General features: G+C 37.5%; 1 protein-coding gene across 28 annotated transcripts in view; it reads right to left on the minus strand.

Annotated features, from left to right (window-relative positions):
- The window catches only part of MADD (MAP kinase activating death domain), a 75,682-nt gene that overhangs the window by 1,696 nt on the left and 55,646 nt on the right, over positions 1 to 18,340 (minus strand). For 26 of the 28 annotated variants that reach the window (XM_074867684.1, XM_074867682.1, XM_074867680.1 and 23 more), the window contains 7 exons: positions 16,591 to 16,701; positions 15,523 to 15,630; positions 15,275 to 15,439; positions 13,910 to 13,982; positions 11,937 to 12,043; positions 6,495 to 6,564; positions 1,592 to 1,638 (listed from right to left, as the gene is read on the minus strand). In XM_074867684.1, coding sequence (XP_074723785.1) covers positions 1,592 to 1,638; positions 6,495 to 6,564; positions 11,937 to 12,043; positions 13,910 to 13,982; positions 15,275 to 15,439; positions 15,523 to 15,630; positions 16,591 to 16,701 — 681 coding nt within the window. Of the gene's footprint in view, positions 1 to 1,591; positions 1,639 to 6,494; positions 6,565 to 6,913; positions 8,260 to 11,936; positions 12,044 to 13,909; positions 13,983 to 15,274; positions 15,440 to 15,522; positions 15,631 to 16,590; positions 16,702 to 18,340 lie in introns of those variants that run through there. The other 2 variants (XM_074867677.1, XM_074867679.1) reach the window with 2 other exon arrangements.

Here is an 18,340-nt window from a genome sequence, read left to right on the forward strand (position 1 = left end):
CTGAGATGGATAGCGAAGAAAAGCCTTGTAACAAATTTACAAACCTCTTTTGGGATAAAAACATGTGTTGCTTGACAGTATGATTCTAATCATTTTTAAGAACAGTATGCTAAGCTAGAATGTTGGTCAGCTGGCTTTAGAAAAAACATCCTACATATTTAGTTTTGCTCTGTTGTATGAAGTTTCAAGAAATTTTCTGGGAGGGGCTGAAAGAGCTAAACCGAACGACTAAAACTAAACATCCAATACTGTACCCTGACTCATGAGATGGTGGGATTCTTCCTCATTCACAACTATTTTTTTATGCTCAAAAGTACAAGGACTGATAATCCTTGCAATTTTTAACCAATGCTAGTGAACCCATGGATAATACAAGCTTTATTTTTACTTTTTTTAAAAAAAAATTAAAAAACCCCACAACCCTTCATTGCATGTTTCATATGAAGAATACCAAGCAATTTTGTCACTACATTAAAGCAGAGGGTTTCACATAGCATTAGCAAGATTTACAATTATTGCTTTTAACCAATTAAGTGTGCTATTATTTAACAGAAAATACTGTTTTAGCATGCAGATGGCAGCACAATGCAGTGAAGGTAAGACTTAGTTTATATCTTAGTTCTAATACTGGCTATTCTGGTGATCTTAAAATTTCTTGACCTGTAAATTGACATTTATAATCTTTGTGAAGGTAATAAGCATAACAACGTGTTTTGTTGTATTATAGCACAAGCTAAAACACTTGTGTAAAATATAATGAATTTTCATTAAACTGGCTTTTCTTGTTAAAAGATACAGCTGTCTGCTTCTTGAATTACGTATGTTCTAAGCATTTTGTTTCTAAAACATTTCTAGCTTCTTCAGGTGATTTTTCTCTGTCTCCTCTTGAAGGACTGTGAGTTTCCATGCATTCACCAAATGTACACACTGCATTTCAGACAAAATAACTGAAGAAATTTCAGTTCTGAGCATAATCATTGGCTTCTATTCCTTCCTCAAAAGTGCATATAAGCCTGATTGAACTATTATGTGTAGAAGTGCCAAGTATCATTATCAACTACTGATGCTCAAAAAATGTTATAAAAACTGAACACTAAACCACAGCAATAACGCACCTATATGGCAGGAATCAATACTTCTACTGTTCTCTTGGATCTCACTGCTCACTTTCATGAGGAAATGGGAGCTTTTCATAAATTCAGTTAGCAATCATTTTATGCCCAGGAACTAGTCTCCCTTTCCATCTGTTCTGTGGATTAAGGACTGTGTTCTGCACAATCTTAAATTTAACAGTTTCAGTAGCTCTTATTGGGCTAAAATTCATGCCAACCTTGCACCTTGCACCTTTATCTTTCTTAACAAAAGAGACTGCATTTTCTGCACTACCTGTGAGTTCTTCTAGTTTCACAGAAATACCATTCACCAAGTTTTGAGTCTTCCCCTAAGGAAAACTACCATAAAAGAGCAACTGGTGCTTCACTGCAGTATTAGCATTGCAAATCCTGCAATCTCAATGTAATTCTTTTCGCCACATGAAAATGTAAAGATATATCCTCTAAAGAACTACCAGAAAGCATCACAGTTGACTCACCATTGGCGTCTTGTACTTGTGGCTCACCACTTCTTTAGTTTCAGGAACTAAAACCGGACGGGCAAGAGACAAAACAAAAAGTTCAAAAAACGAGAGGAAAAGGGGAAGGAAATAGCACAATGTTCCCATAGGAAAAGGAAGGATGCACACAGACAGCAGGTGCAGGTACAAGGCACCTCACTATCCCTCACTTCTAGATACACTTCCTTCTCTTCATTTACATTACATATGTCCTTGAAGATACTGCTAAGGTCATAATAAATTACTCAGGTTGGCAAAAATATTTCACTGCCTCTGTTTGGAAAACCACAGTAGATATTTGATGGTTCTTACACTCTGGCTTTTCTTGTACTACTTATTCCTGCTAGACAGCAAAATTAATGACAAAATACACTTAATGACAAAATATGCCTAATACTACAATAAAACATAAACCAACAATTCCATAGGAATTTGTCAGTATACAATTCCCAAATATTTTATCCTTTAGATGTTTGAATCCTTCTCTGCTGAGTAACAGATCTCAAAAGAACTGTTGGACACTCTGTAGTAGTTACTGAAATCCAGAAAAGAAGAAAAAAAAAAAAGGAGCCAAGGGAGAAAATTTTCTAAACTAGAAGACTGTTTCCCAGCTCTGTTTAAAGTTTCTCAAGACATTCTTTCTCCTGACTAGGATATGTGTGAGGGTATTTACTTGACGTACTCACTGAAAAGAGTCATTGCTTTTGAACAAGTTGCCTTAAAATAAAATAGTGATTTCAGTTACACATATTCTTAAAATACCTGGGTTGTTGATTTCTAGAAGACTTTATATATAAAAGGATTAGGACACTGATGAAAAAAAATGTATTATCCAGAAAATTTTATCTTGCTCCCTTGCACTGCCTCAAAGTAACAGAAAGGAAACAGGCATAATATAGCTAAAGAAAATTTGCCTTTTGTTCTCATTGCGGAATGCATAAAAAAGCAAGCTGTAACCATCCCATTAGCGTGCATTGCATCTGAACTGTGCCTTTGACCCACACTTGGTCTACAAATATTGTTGTGAACAGATACCATGGGAAATCACCAGCAGAGAACAAAGACCACACTAAGAACATACAAATGGCAAATTTAAAATGTTAAGATCAGTGAAATACCAAGACCAACTTTGAATACTTCCCTTTCTGGAATAACTGAAATTTGCCATGGAATTTCTGTGTCACAACAAAAAGATTTAGAAGAAGCAATACAGAAATTATGCGAAACCAAATCATACCAGGTTCATAGAGGAAGGGTAAATGTTTTATTACACATAGTACTAGTGACAAGAAAAGAAACAGAGGCAGATGAGTTCAGTATGAGTAACTAGGAAAAGTCCACAACAAAACCTATCCATGCAGATGTCATCTTTTCAACTATGATGTGACATGGCTAAATGCTGGAGAGGGAGACGGAGCACACTCTAAGGGGCCAAAAGTAGGCAGTGCAGACTGGGTCTGAGAGATTACCCTAAATATAAACCAGTGCCTCCTAATTCTCATATGTCATGGTATTGTCATTCTTGAAGAAAATCTAGTGAAAAGTACAGAGTATGATTGTAAAAAGTAATGTAATATTTTTGTTTAATTTTTCAATTCTCTCTTTTCTTGGAGTTGGCAGTTACATTAAGGACTGAGAAACAGGGCAAGTGCACACCCAGGCTGCACTGCCCCAGTGATACCAGCAAGTAGAACTGGGGAGATAAGGAGGTGCACATCCAAGCTACCTTACCCGTTGGCACCAGATGTTCCAAATTAACTCCATGTCACCAGGGGATAAAGGTGGGAGTGAGGCTGGTGCACAGCCAAATAGGATAGGACTTTTACAGCTGTGTAAGCCTCACTGCCCACTGGATAACATACAACTGTTCATATACTCTTCAAAAAGCAGGAAGGGAAAGCTGTAAGGACCTTGTGCCACGAGGGAAGGAGAGGAGGGAAGCTGTAAATCCTGTATCATAATTGAGATTAGGAAGAGAAGGAACAGGAGACCACCTAGGCAAGGTACTGTCTCCGCACTTCACAGTCAGTAAGTTGCCTTGTCTTTAAGTATTCCTTCACAGTCCTTCCAATAGGGAAAATTCTCCTGAGAGGACTGAGTTAGGGAGAGTAAAAAGAGTGGGTTTGGATTTACACTCAGAGAAGTCAAAGTACTACCGCTGCAGAATACAAAGAAAAAAGAAAAAAATAAAATAAAAAAGACCCAAGCCTCAAATTAAGAGATTAGCAGAAGCACTCTTCTTTTAACATTAGAAATTATTCCTGATGCTGTTGAACTAAGTGGTTGAAGGGAGTAAATTATTAAGCACCATCCTGCAGCCTTTGGTCCTGTGAATGAAAATATGGCGCTAGCATAGCATGAGTTTAGGGGACATCACTTTACCTGCTGGAGAATGAAGGTTTTCATAGCAGCGGCGGTGAAGGGGCCACAAGAAAGTAAAGCACAAGTACGCAGCAGTAACTCAAATTCCAGAGGGAAGAGCCTTACATTTCCTCACTTACTTAAATCTCCACTTCCATTTGTGGGCAACAATTCCTGAACTTCTGCTTGCATCCTGCTCTGAAATCACAATTCCAACTTTCATGCTGCCATCTAAAGCCAGCATTAACACAAACAGACCTTTAATTTCCTGACGCAGTACCACTAAACTCAGAGCACTCATGCTTGGCAAAATCAGACAAACACATCTTGCACTGAAGTACTTCCCATCAGACTGGAGTATGCACGCTTACCACTCTACTTTTCTAAGAGGAGATAGTACTTCAGTACACTCCTACTATAATGAATCTGACTGCAAGGTTCATGATGTTTAACACAGCTAAATAACTTCATTCTTAAGTCCACACAAGTGCTTGCTGAATGCCTTTAGTTTACTATTAATATGTTAATTTCTCTTGAACAGGACAGATTGGCACATCTTCTCATCTTTATAAGAAAAAAGCAACTCTGAGGTAGTCTCTCATCTCTGCACAAGAAGAAAGGTTAGCTCCCCTGCAACATCCTTCTTCCTTTCTTCTTTCTCTTTAGTAGCTGGATGGGCAAATTATAAATCTCATTTGGTACATTCAAACTGGTTCTTATCTGTGACCTCTATTTTGGGAAGAGGGTATTTTTAATTTAATTGGTTTAATTTCTCAGTTTTTGCTTGTAGTGTCCAACTCCCAGTTTATTTTTAATTACTTCTTAAAATTACCCTTTCATAAATTCCATATCACAATTCTATATTTGCAATAGGCCCTTGATTACAAAATTGTCTGTAAAAAAAGAAGTTCTTTTTCTTACAGTTATTTCAGTCATCAGGGCCTAAACGCAGTATTAGAGGGTCATCAATAGAAGTTGACTGGAAATGCTAAGTCAAACACTGTCTTTCTTCTTGTGCAATATAAACAAACTATTAAAAGAAATACTTTGAGTTAAAACCTCTCAAAAAATGATCCAAAATTCATGTCTGATCCAAGTAATTTAAGTTAAGGATTTCAGAAGCTGAAGCCATTCTTTAAGCTAATTCTATGGCTTCTGAACTCTCATCTTTGTGAAACACATCAATAATCTTTTACAGCCTTAAGCAATTTCTGTGAGTAGTAAAATGAATTATGCCTGTCAGGGTGAAAACATGGTATGAAAGGAATATGCAACCATAAAGTGCAGACAACTTCTGAACATCTAAACTATTAGAAATTTTTCAGGGTTTAAATACAGTGATCCAACCATTTGAACCATGAAAAATATTTCAGAAAATGGGAAAAAATTGTTCACAAATTCAAATCCCAAACTTCTGGGAGATTAATTTATGGCAAACTGCAACAGTCAGAAAGGCTTTATCATCTGAATACCTTATAACTTTTTATCACCAAAAGGAGACAACACATTATTATGGACACACATTAATTTCAGAAATATCATATTAACTGTTTTTTATATTCTGAAAGAGAATCCCTCAGCCAGAACATTCTATTCACAGTACCAAAGAACAATGACAGTCTTGGTAAAGGGGGCTGCTGATTTAGATTTTGATTAATGACCAAAGTATGGATGCTGATCTACTACAGAAGGAATGTTATAAATTTTATCTTCTTTTTAAATGGTTCATACATGCACCTAAGCCCTAGACAAATGTCTCACAGATGGGTGGAAGAATAAACCAATATGAGTTTGGGGACTATTTCAAGAGAAGTATGTGATTCACTCTTCTGGAGACCTGCATCTGAAGTCACTCATTTTTTCAGACACTAGTTAAGTATAGCATGACTGACACTAACACTGAATAGTAACCCAGATTTTTTCCCAAAGTAGACTGTAGGCAGATTATATGTCATAGCAATAACTGACCAAAGTAGCACAAATTCTCTATTCTCCTTAACCTTTACTTTTCCACTCTTTACCAGTCATGCTCTGAAACAAAAACCATAGAATAAATAAAGTGCAACCTGACAAAACATCTTCTGCTCCATACAACAAAAATGAAATTCTGCATAGAGCAAAGAGGAAACTTTGCAATTAACAGCAATTCTTTGTAATGAAAGCATAGTGTGTTGAGAAAGATCAACTCTAAGTCCTGCTTAAAAATATGGTTTCTCAGATGAAAAAGGAACATACCAAAGAAAATTCCTACACACATCCAAGTTTAAGTGTTGTTTTGTTTGCTTCAGAAGACTCAGAACATCTTCTCTGTCTATTAATAAAAAGCACCTAGGACACAAAACTTAATATGATGAAAATTAATGTTTAAATTTTTACGTTAAGTCACTCAGCTTGGGTGACTTCTCACGTGTAATCTACCCTCTCCCATCTTTGAAACTGCAGTGCAACTCTGAATCTGAAGACTGGAAATTTGAGTTACTGCCATGTGAGTACGGACCTAATATCAAAATAATGTAATTACCAAATTCCTCCAGGACAAAGACTCCTCGCACAGTATTGCACTTTTTAATGTGATTCAGCTCTATGAAAACCTATAAAAACAGGAGGAAAAGTAACATAAAATTAGTCAGGTTTGGTTTTTTTAAACTAAAAAGCCAAAATTAAACAAAAACATCATCACAGCAGATACAACCTGAAGTGTTATAGCATACGCTACCAGTTCATTTACAGTTTAATATATAAACAAAGGGTGAAATAAATATTCAAAAGACAAACTTGCCACAATGCTAGAAATCAACAAATAACTTAAAAGAGCTAAGAAGCGAAGACAGCAGAAGATGAAGTACCTTCCGCTCCTTGCAGGAGGAGAAAGCATGGAAGAGAAACGAAGGAGTTAGTAACTCTGACATATCCAACATTGCTACCCCTTCAGGCACTCAAATGAGTTATTGCAAAAAGAATACCAACACACCTGAAATACAACAGAAGAGGGGGACGAGAAAAAAGCTGGCTCCCAAATTTAGCACGATTTGTAGCCTCTGATCCATCCCAGTTAGTTTCTGCCCCTCCATGCATCCTCCTCCAGCACAGAGGGCAGGTAAGGGGCACTATACTTCCCACCCTGACACTGATCCTCCTACCCTATCCAGCAGTCGAATTTAATCTAATGAGGAACCACTAATCTTCCTTCTCCCTGGCAGCCTTGCTGTTTAAGATTTTACTACAGTTTATGACATATAATCTGCATACTTACTCTTGGAACTGTCTCCTGTAACAGTCAGTACCAGTTTTCTGCTTTAAGCAGGATGGGAGAGTTTGGACCCTTCTCTATTGTTTGCTCACTTCACATATGGCTGCTGCCAGCTGAACAGTCACTTAGAAAACAAACCTGCTTTAAACTTACGTTTTACATACGTGAACCCCAAAAGACAAAACAGTTGAACTACATGACTAGGTTTTTCAGTCCAGAACCTAGATGCCAAGACTGCAGGAATAAACAAGTTCTCTGAGCATAATGAGTTTGTTCAACATCCAATCTATTTCAAGATACAAAACAGTCCCTTCTTACATGCACATCTCCAAAAGGGTCAGAGTCCATACACAGACATAAGAAGCTGCAGAAAATGCTGTAAGGAATCAGTTCCATATTCCAGTTTCTAATGTACTTGCTTTTTCAAGGCAAGAGAAACACTAAGAGCAACGTTGCCCTAACATTCAGAGTAAATCTATGTCCAGTACCTTAGCGAGACCTCTGCAAGACCATATTACAATAGTCTGGATTGATACTTTCAGTGCCTATAACACTTCTGACACCATGATTTCAGGACCTCTTTTAAAAAATGTTACTAGAGAAACTTCATTGCCTTGGAAAGAAGGGAAAGGAAAACTCTGCAACCCCTCTTGAATCCAGTATTAGCAACACTCATATAATCATAGAGGATATGCTACCCAAGAAAGGCAAAGGAAGTCAAGACCAGAAAGTGTTGTGGGTTTTTTTAAGAAACAGGCTTTCTGTATCAATAGAGATCAGTAAATGCACTGCTGGTTGATTTTCAAGTCAAAGGGGTTTTATTATTATTTTTATTAGCAGAGAACTAAAAAACAGACCCAGGATATTTTTTGCTCAATTGAAAAAAAAATAAAGTTCCACTTACTTAATCAGAAAATCTGAAGCTTGCTTTCTGCTTACATTCAAGCACTCAAGCGAAAGGAGACTTAATCCCATCTTTTTTGTTTGCCTGGTTTCACCCATGTTCTGCATCAGTTTAGTTGGTCAAAAACATTTTCTTTTTTGAGGAATAGTTACAGAGTAAACAAGTCAGTAACAGAACACTTTCTTTATTGCACTTAGTTTCCTTTTTCTGTAATATTTTCTGTGAAAAGTTTTTGCTAGTAGTCTAAAGTATACAAGTCAGAAGTTCAATAGAAAGGCTCAGGTGAAACATTTGTTGCTTTATCCAGTAACAGTAAAGTTGCCTAGAAGACTTGACTGCCCCAGGTGCTCATGACCTGAGTATAATGTTAAGGAGTGAAGCATTTCCACAAGAGTTATGAGCAAGATGAGAATTTATCGAGTTTGTCACAATTACAGTAAGTTATCCATTTTCAGAAGACGTGTGAGTTGATGGGCAAGTTCTTGCTATATTGTTTAAGGGACAGAGATGCTCTCCTCTCACTCAATCAGAAAACAAGCGTAAAGGAAATAACAGTTACTTACCCTATGGAAACTGTGGTTCTTCAAGACAGAGCATTCAGTGTGGATCCTACTGTAGATGGGCATGTGCCTGCTGCATTTTATCAAACTTCCATCTATGTTTGACACAGATGAATTCATAATGGGGACAGAGTTACCAAGTCCCAATATTGTAACATAATTTTTAGACGTAAACTCAGAATAATCTGCCAATGCCACAGGTATGTTTGATTCCTCCCTATTCCAAAGGACTTCCTCTGACCTGCTAGGCACAGATAAACTTGAACATTTTTTCTTCTTAAACTTATGGGTGCTGTTGGCATGGTGAGACAATTTGTGAACACTAAAGACAACTATCACGTGTGAATAACAGGCTGGCCCACTATGCATCTAAGACATTTCCTGAGGAATTCACAAGGAGGTAAGAAAGTATACACGCTGCATATCAAGAGCCTTAAAAAACAGTTTCATGAAAGCAAGCACCATTCTAACACTGAAGCAGTACATTCAGTCTTTTCAGGTAGGACAGAATAGATTCCATTTATTTATTTATTTTTTTAAAGCAGAAACACCTTGTCCTATGTTCTAAATAAATTATTTCTATGACAGCCAACCAAGCTGAGCAACAGAAATCCCTTCTTTTAGTAAGCTGCATTGCTGAAAAGAGCACTTGGAAAGAGGGCCAAGAACAGGGTCTGTATGTGGAGTAAGGAGACGAAGATGAAGAGAAAGCTGTGCCCGATAAGGTCCTGTAGGCATTTGTTGGTCAGTGTCCCCATCCAATCTCAACAGAAACAGACAAAGCCATTTTCAACACAGAGAAACAGCTGTAGGATCCTGGTTTTAAGCATGCTCATATACATATTCTGAAATCAACTGCCTTAGGGAGCAATTCATACAATTTATGTGAAAATTGGAAAGGACAATTCATCTAGAATAGCAGACCTTTTATTAAGGAAGCAGACTGGTTGATGAATGTTAGAATAAGAATGCAAACATCCTTTAGCTCCACAGAATATGAAATTCAAGGGGATATTTTTTTTGTATGGTGCAACTAGTAGGAGTCCTTTACATAACTGCTACAGTCGTCCACTCCATACAGAGCGTCCAATGGCAGACTTTCAATATCTGTCTAGACACTTTGTTTTGAGAAGGGAAACAAGTACATGTCTTAGGTCCACTAAATGGTACTGAATGCCCTTACCAGCTGGCAACATAAATATAACAGACCGAGAATTAAACATATCGAATAAATTAAATGTATTTTCCAGAACTGTACTTGTTTCAATATCCATCAAGTAATGGAAACTCATCTGACTACAGTATCATTGGAAAGGTGATGAAGAGGAGGAATAACGTGATGAAGAGGGGGAGACAGCTGGCATGGTTCCTGGGTCTGACCTGCACAGATTGCCTTCCAGAAAAGATGTAATTGTCATCACAGACAGCAAATTAGAACACCCTTCTCTGTAAGGAAGGATATGATAAAGCTAGTACTCTAGGAGTGCTGGTGTAGCAGAGGACTCAGCATTTCTGATAAATTCAACTGGTAATGGTCCTGACAGTCGTATAATAACAATCAGTACTGATTCCCCTTTCAGAATGTCATGCCAATCTTCCAGGGGAAAAAAAAATAAAAGGCTTTGAATTTAAGGACAAGGGTAAGTTCTAGGATTTGGAGTTTTTCTCTTGGACAGCAGTATGTGTGTTCACTATGTGCTTAATACTGAATGTCTTTGTCTTGTGAAGATGCCTGTTACACTTAAGAAATCTTGATGATGATGATGTGGCTATCTTCTTATACATCTTTTCTCACTGCAAAGGCATATATGCTGGCTGTTCATTAATGAAACAGTCATCTCCGTAGACTGTTCAAGAGATGAGCAGTTTGAACCCAACATCATTTTTGACTTCTGTCAAAAGTAGAAAAAGGAGGAGCAAACAGAACATTCCCTATGGTGCGTCCTTACCTTAGGACAAAGTAGTTTCTATTACATCCAACTATAATGACATCAAATTGTTGCTTCCAGACCAGGGTTTAATTTTCAAAGACTTTAGACCTGCCATTTCCAGTAACTATGAAAATCCATTCTGTACTACTGATGAGTTCATCTTGTGGCTGTTCATATTCTAGCATATCCAATAAAAAGTTATAATCTGTAACTAAGTCAGATAGACTGTTCCATCACAGAGTAGGTTTGAAATACTACAGCAGGTCAGCTGTAGCCCAGGTTCTACTCTGGTAACAGATAGGAAGAAAACTGAAGGAGGTTGACAACTCTCCACTCTTTATACTGGCAAATACGAACTCAGAGGCACATGGTGCTGCTGTGACCTTGGGAGAAGTATTAAAGATTCTGAGCATGTGTGTTTGAGATGCACGTGCACTTCCAGTGGGATCTACACTGATGTATCCTCAAAGAAGAACAAAGCTTGCGTGGGGAAAAAAGTCTAGTCAGGAGGAAAGGAAAAAACACTCCACAGAGGACTGACAGAAGCTTTTCTTTCTCTCTCTCTCACGCACACACACACACACACTCTCCCCTAAAAACTGATTCTACTGTCTAGCATAGCATGCATTTAATATCATATGCAAAACAAAAAAACACAAAGCAAAATAAAAAAACAAGGATCAAAGGAAGCAACAGAAACAACATCCAGAGAAAGGAAGAAAAGGCAATTCTAGTTGTGTTTCCTCTATGCCCACAAGATCTGCTATTTGGAAGGAAAAAAAGAATTAGTAATTTTTTTCTTATTTTTCTGAATTACAGCAAGAGCCACTTTCCCATTTTATTTTCATACTAAATTCTCCAGATGATTTCTCAAATTTTAAAACAAGACAGATTAAATATGACACAGCAAGTTGCCCTCTGTACCTGCAATATTCAAACACTATATCTATAAGGTTTTGACTGCTTATGCCGTCAGGATATGTTCAGTGTGATGCATTATGGCAGTTTAGATTACTACTGATCACTTTTTCTGTCCCTTAATATACTGGCTACCATTTGTTTTGTGCTTAGACACCAGAAACAAGAAGCGAAAACCTATATCAACATTTTTCTTCAGTTGATTATAGTTTTCCTGAGGATATTTAATTTCAGTGTATTTTTACATACATATATATATTTATATAAGTGAGTCTGTCTGTGGTGTAAATATACATATGCTTTTTTTGTCCTCGTTAATACTCCGGGAAGAGGAAACACATATACAAGCGTGCTGCAAAAAGCTTCATGCTCACAGTCTTCTCACAGATTTCCCTCATACCTGACTGTGCATAAATTTCAGGTTAATTCCTTCCAGTGTGACCTGAAGAAGACCTCCTTCACCGGTTTTCATATCCTGCACAGGGAATTCACCACCCAACTCAGGACCTGTGATATGTTAATTAAAAAAAGAAAACATCAAAAAAAACCAAACAAAAACATCCAGAGAGAGTGAGAGAAAGAACAGAGAGCAGTCAGCCAAGTATGTGGAAGGGAAATACAAAACAATAAAAACATAATCTCCGTTTGATGTGCATAGCAAGAGGACACTAAAAAGAATAGTAGGGAGCCTTTCAGTAGAGTCCACTCACTAATGACAGCCTTCTGGGAACCACCAGACTTTTAAGTATCGTAACAAATTTCATCCTGGTTACATGAAGGGACATTGATGTCAGCTCAGTCTGTATTTATTGTAGTTCATATTGTGGTTTTGTTCATTTTTTTTTAATTCCACGTTTCATTTCTGCATGGTAAGACACTGCAATCACATAATACCACAGACAGCACAGTCTTAAGTACAGACACATAAGCAAGCACAAACTAGGCTTGCATTTTGAGCTTGATGATTTTGTATGGCACTGTTTTATGCTTTCAGAAATGAAAAAGTCAACATGGTTATAACAATGAAAATTTAATAGACGACATTAATAGACGACAATCCAGGCATTTTCATCTAGCTTCTTTTGCATCATTCAGTTCAGCTAGAAAATGCTTTCTTATAGTGATTTTTAAAAAATTATCATTTGTAGAGAACCACTGAATTCTGGAGAATGGCTTTCAAACACATTTTTAATACCTCATTATTGCCCAATTCTTAAAATAGCTTTCATAGACACTTTGGTCTCCTCTACCCTCAGTGATAGTCCAGTCCTTCCTCCCCTTCCTCAGATTAAACTGGACTAATGGTAGGAGGAAGAAAATGGTGGCTGCTCCAAGATCCTACAGCTAGCTGAGGGTTGAACACTTAAGGATGCTAGATTTAAACACAAGTCATTTTCTCAGTCATGCTGATGCCAGTTATGAGTATAAAATGTAGATCCCTTAGATATGGCATTGAGACACACCTAAAATAGGCTCGTGCCTCAAAGCATGGCTCCCAGAGTCCTAGGATCCACTTGAAAAAAAATAGTTGCAACAAAAATCAAACTTGAAAACATAAAACCACAGTGATGTTACCCTGAACCTGCAAACAGACTCCAGAAAGGGAGAAACCACCACCTTATGAAGGTATAAAATAAGCCACCTTCATGTTTGTTACCCAGGTACACACAGCACCTGCTGCTCTCTGGAGACTAAGCAAAATGGAAAATTGCCTTCCAAGATCTCAATCTCCCAAAACTGCAAATCCACCTTTCTAGAGTTTTTGACTCAACAGGAAAAGGGGTGTTTGCCAAGAAAAATTTCACCTGTATAATTATACTATCCTGTCCCAGATGATGATGTGAAACTAAGAAGAACGTCTACACTGGAGAAGTTATACTGATACGAGGACTGCACCAGTACAAGACCTTGCAATACAGAAAAGGTTTGTGCACTGAAAGTCTGCAGAAAGCTGCAGATTCATCACTGTAGATTCACTAACACAAACAAGCATATTTATTAACCTCCATTCTCAACACAAAGTGGACAACAGAGTTCGGTGACTCAGTCAGGAATATAAGGAGTAGCTAGCCAATCATGAAGAGAAAGTGAAGCTGAAGTCTCATTGTCTTTTCTACTTATCATTTTACTAGCAGCTAGTCCTCCTTACATGTAACACTTCTTTATATGGGTGCTTTGGGTTTGTTTGTAATTAGAGTGAGGTATATGGGTGCAAGCTAATGATAACACTAAGTCTGCTACGTACACACGGATGTACAAAGCTACCCTAAGATTTCCAAGTAAAAGGAGATTATGTTCAAAGATGTTATTAATAAAAAAATTTTGTTGATTGCAGGTTAAACAACAAATGTTCCCAACAAACAAAATTTGTACCTGGTTTAATGCTTTGCTGTCTTGCTGCTGCTCGCTCCATACTGTCTTTTACACAGTAGTATAATTCCCGACACTAACATACAAAATAAAGAGTAATACAGTGTTATTTTTTCCAAATTACTAAGGGAAAAGAACAGCAAGATTCTAAGATTCTACAAAAGCCCCATGTGGTACATAATGACAAAAAGCCTACAGAAGTTCAACCACAGCTAATTACTAGATGGTATTTATATTTCTTTTGCAAGCTGACAGAAAAACTGTTTCATATCATTTCATAGCACAAGCTAGTGAAGAGTTCACAGCTTGACGCATGCTCATGACCAATCTAACCAAGTTTACTCAGTTTCCTAGTGTAGAAAAAGCCTCAAAGCAATATCACAATCTCCCCCTTTCTTTCAGCTTCCAGCAATCAATGTTCCTGGCCAGGATCGTATGATCTGTCTTTTTGTTATTCTTATCTATTTCCTTATTCTATATTCTTCTATTCATCTTCCTCCAGCTCCCCTCTCTAGTATCAAATAATGGTTAAGCCATAATTTCAGAGTAAAATTTAAGAAAATTTTCTATCTGAAGTCCAAGATACATGCAATTAATTTTCCAAGTAACTTCTGTAGCACACTGCTTTTGTCCTCCTTCCTTTTGTATTCACACCTGCATTATGATGCCCTGATCTATGTAAAATAAATGTTTTTGAAGCAGAAATCTAATCCCTTTATATAGCTCAAAGATAATAACCGTTCAGTATATTACTACTTGCATTTACAAATCTTTACCTTTTGTTTGCTGGTCATTGTGCAGGAGTTACTGGAGTCTTCCTGGTAGGCTTATGCAATTTCTTTATATTTGCAATTAACCATAAGAAGAAAAGGGCTTTCACATTAGTGGAGAATGTAGGCATATGTGAAATAAAAATCAAACACGGGCCCATGGAGAAAAATTTTTACCTATTTTGTCAGTTTGGGTTTGCCATTAAAAATGACACAATTAACTCAATTACTAAGACATAGTTTTATTTAGCTTTTTCCCCATAAACCTACCACAGTATTTTTACTACCTTTATAAGCCTGCAAGCTCATGCAATATTTAGTAATACTGATGCTTTCCTTCTTCTAACCAAAAAAAAAAAGGTAAAAGCTACACGTGTAATTTCTTAAATTGCATCCTGCTGTACTGCTGTCTTCAGGTAAATGACTAGGCATAATGCCAGCTTCAGATGTCAGTGGTGCTAAACAGCTATTGCAGTTTCAGTGACCAGTGCTGGAGAGAGGATGTTATTTTTTGATTAAACACGGAACATGACACAGGAAGGATTTGTTTGTTCTATTCAGTTTGCCCTCAGTATTGTGTATTAAATAAGATGCGTACCTTCTTGGTGTAGAACTTGTTCAGTTGTGTCTCCTGACCATTCCTCCGCCAGAGGCACAGCACTTTTGTTTTGGGACAGTAAGTCATGTTGATGAGTTTCTCATACCACCAACGTTCATACACAGTTCCAATGTTGCTTCTCAGCACAATGCAGTCATCACATACCTGGGAGCACAAAATATTACATAAGATTTCTAACATAATTTATGGAATGCTACTAGTTGCATTAATATTATTCTTGTCCCTACCTCCATGAAAAATATGTCTCCTGTTGTGTCTGTCCCAGCATGTACTACGAAGGTCTGCTTCTTGATGTGGCGGCTGCCACTGGGTCTCACAGGCAGTTCCCGTCCATTCTAGAACAAAAAAAAATGCAATCATTAATGAACTTTGAAACCAATTTCTCCCGATCTATTGAAAAAAAGTCCACTGGGTGACACTAGAAGCATTTTCAACAAATGAAAGAAAAAAGAAGTTTTTAACACAGCTGATGAGAGACAATTTTGGTCAAAGCCTTAAGCAAGATACTCTAGTAAGTTTAGTTTCAACTAGAGTGACAAGTTCGGTTTCAGCAAGTGTGACTATGAGAGTTATCACAGCATACAACAACATTCACGCTGGTACCATAGTATGAGATAGTGAGGTGTTCTGGGTTCCAGTAACATTGCAGTAAACTGGTCTGCTTCTTCCCAGTTAACTGTAAGATAATTTTGTGTCCTTTCTGTGCATAAAACCAAGTTCCAAATGTAAAAATGCTTCAAAAAATTAGCTTTCCAAGGGCCTAACTTGCATCCACCTTGCTGATGGCTGGGTTAAAAGTCAGCTAGTTTTAGTAACGTAGGTGTTAGCCTATATTCTTAATGAGCATTACAGGATGTAAGGTTTATTCTGCATGGCAGCTGATAGTGGAAACAGTTTTGTACAGAAACTGATTGCTACAAGGCTTATAATGACCTGGAAACTGATGGAAAACTAAACACTTGTTACAGTCATAGTAAGAATAAAGGTTCCTGCCCACAAAAGCTATATTAAGAAAACATTAGGGTTGCATAGAACTGTGGTACTGAAGTGTTATATTTATACATATTTGTATTGCAGTTCTAACTGATAAATGCATCACATTATAATATCATAAACAAGGTCACACAATCACAAGCTTTATTTTATACGTGTGAAGGCAGAATTTAATAATTAAATTCAATTATTTTTAATATTTTAAAATTAGTGTTGCAGAGCATTTAGAGAAGAATTTTTAGATAGTTTTTTTCCTGCACTGTAGCTCCCACAGATACATCACTCATCACTGTTTTACTTACCAGATTGGCAAGTTTGTCTAGAATATCATTTATTTGCTGGCTGTGCACCAATCCAATATGTGATTTTCCCATCAGACGACGCACCTTTTTCCTAATATCATTCTTGTTCACCTAGAAGGCCAATATAAAGACAGTTACATACTCTTCTCTATTTGCAGGTGGCTACTCCTGTCTCCCAAAATCAAAGTATCTTGGTTTCCATTGCTAAGACAGCAAAACAACTGATTTCCAGCTCAGTCATGCTAGGGCCTCTTTAGCCCAGCAGTACAAGCAGAAGTTGCATGTACACCACTTTTCCCAGCTACTGGGCAAGGGATACTGTGCACAACAGATTTCCTGCCTGCTCTTGCGCAAGAGCAACAATTCCACTACTATCTGCTTCCAACTACTGACATCAAAAGCCTCAGTTCTCCATGTTGCCACTTAGGTGATGAGTCTCATCTGCCAGGCTAGCTTCTCCACCTCTTCCTCTGAAATGCGTTGATTTTGTCAACTGTGGAGCCCTCAACACAAGAAATATTAACACAAAGGCATGATCTCTCTCAGAATTCTCACTCTTTCATGATCTGTTTCCTGGTCACTAGTCCAGGGCTCTAACAAACATTTCCAGACAGTCCTCAAACAGCAGCAGGTTCCTCCTGAAGATGAGCTGCAGGGAAGCTCAGAAGCAAAACATTTCTGCCTCAGGTGCCATTTCAAAAGGCTATTATGAATGCCAGGCATTGATACTAAAGGCTTCAAGATGGTACACTCATGCTTGAATGCTGACTTCAAGCTAGATCGGAATTTCTTTTCAATCATATTGTGATTATGACCTTAATGCTATGGAGCATACAAAACAAACTCAACCCGCCTCCTTCCTTTGGCAAGAATTCTTTGCACTTGAAAGAACGAACTGTATTTTTCAAGAATTTTAAAGGTAAGAACTACTGGGCTCTGCTATCCCAAAACAAGAAAATAAATTAAAATATCAAGGTGTTGAGTTTGGAGGTTTATGCTTCCCTTGATAGCTCAGAATAATTCACCTCTCTAGTAACAGAAGGCCTTCCAACTTCACAGTTTCTACTAGAAGCTGCCCTAAGATGAGATACCTTGGTGCCGTCCTTAGCCTCTTAAAGCCTTCACTCTGTACAAATAATACATACCAAATTCTAGATCCACCACCTTTTATCCCAAAACTGATAACTGAGGCGGGGGAAAAAGTAACCACCACAATAATAATTAAAAAAACCCCACCACCCCCCAACCCTTCTCTTGCCCAGTTCTTCATCCCATCCACACTCTTGAGCATCTCTGAAGATGCACTGAAAGAAACAATGTTTTTATCACAACTCTCAGATCCCCTGTATTCCCTTTCCATCTATAACCAATAGGCTCAGGGTGATATAATTTCAAAGGCTTAATATCCTGTTTGTCTCTTTATCCTTACACTCTTCCCCTCTGAGACTAACTCTATCAACATCTCTCATGAGACAGTCTTTTGAAACCAATATTATTTACTCTCCTCTTTTACATCCGATGATGAAAGTAGCTGTACTGGTTATCATTAATTCTACAATAAGTATTGCAGCAATGCAAGTCCTAACAGCCAAATCCCAGTGTCTTCTGCTGAAATAAACTCATTCCAACTATACTCAAATCCCCTCTTAAAACTTACTGTCATATTCCATTTATGTCAGGAAAAATCAGTATCTTCTTTCTCTCTCCCCACTCCCCCCACACCCCACGCCAAAAAATAAATGACATACAA

This window comes from Strix uralensis, chromosome 4, assembly GCF_047716275.1.
Source record: "Strix uralensis isolate ZFMK-TIS-50842 chromosome 4, bStrUra1, whole genome shotgun sequence".
Taxonomy (NCBI): domain Eukaryota; kingdom Metazoa; phylum Chordata; class Aves; order Strigiformes; family Strigidae; genus Strix; species Strix uralensis.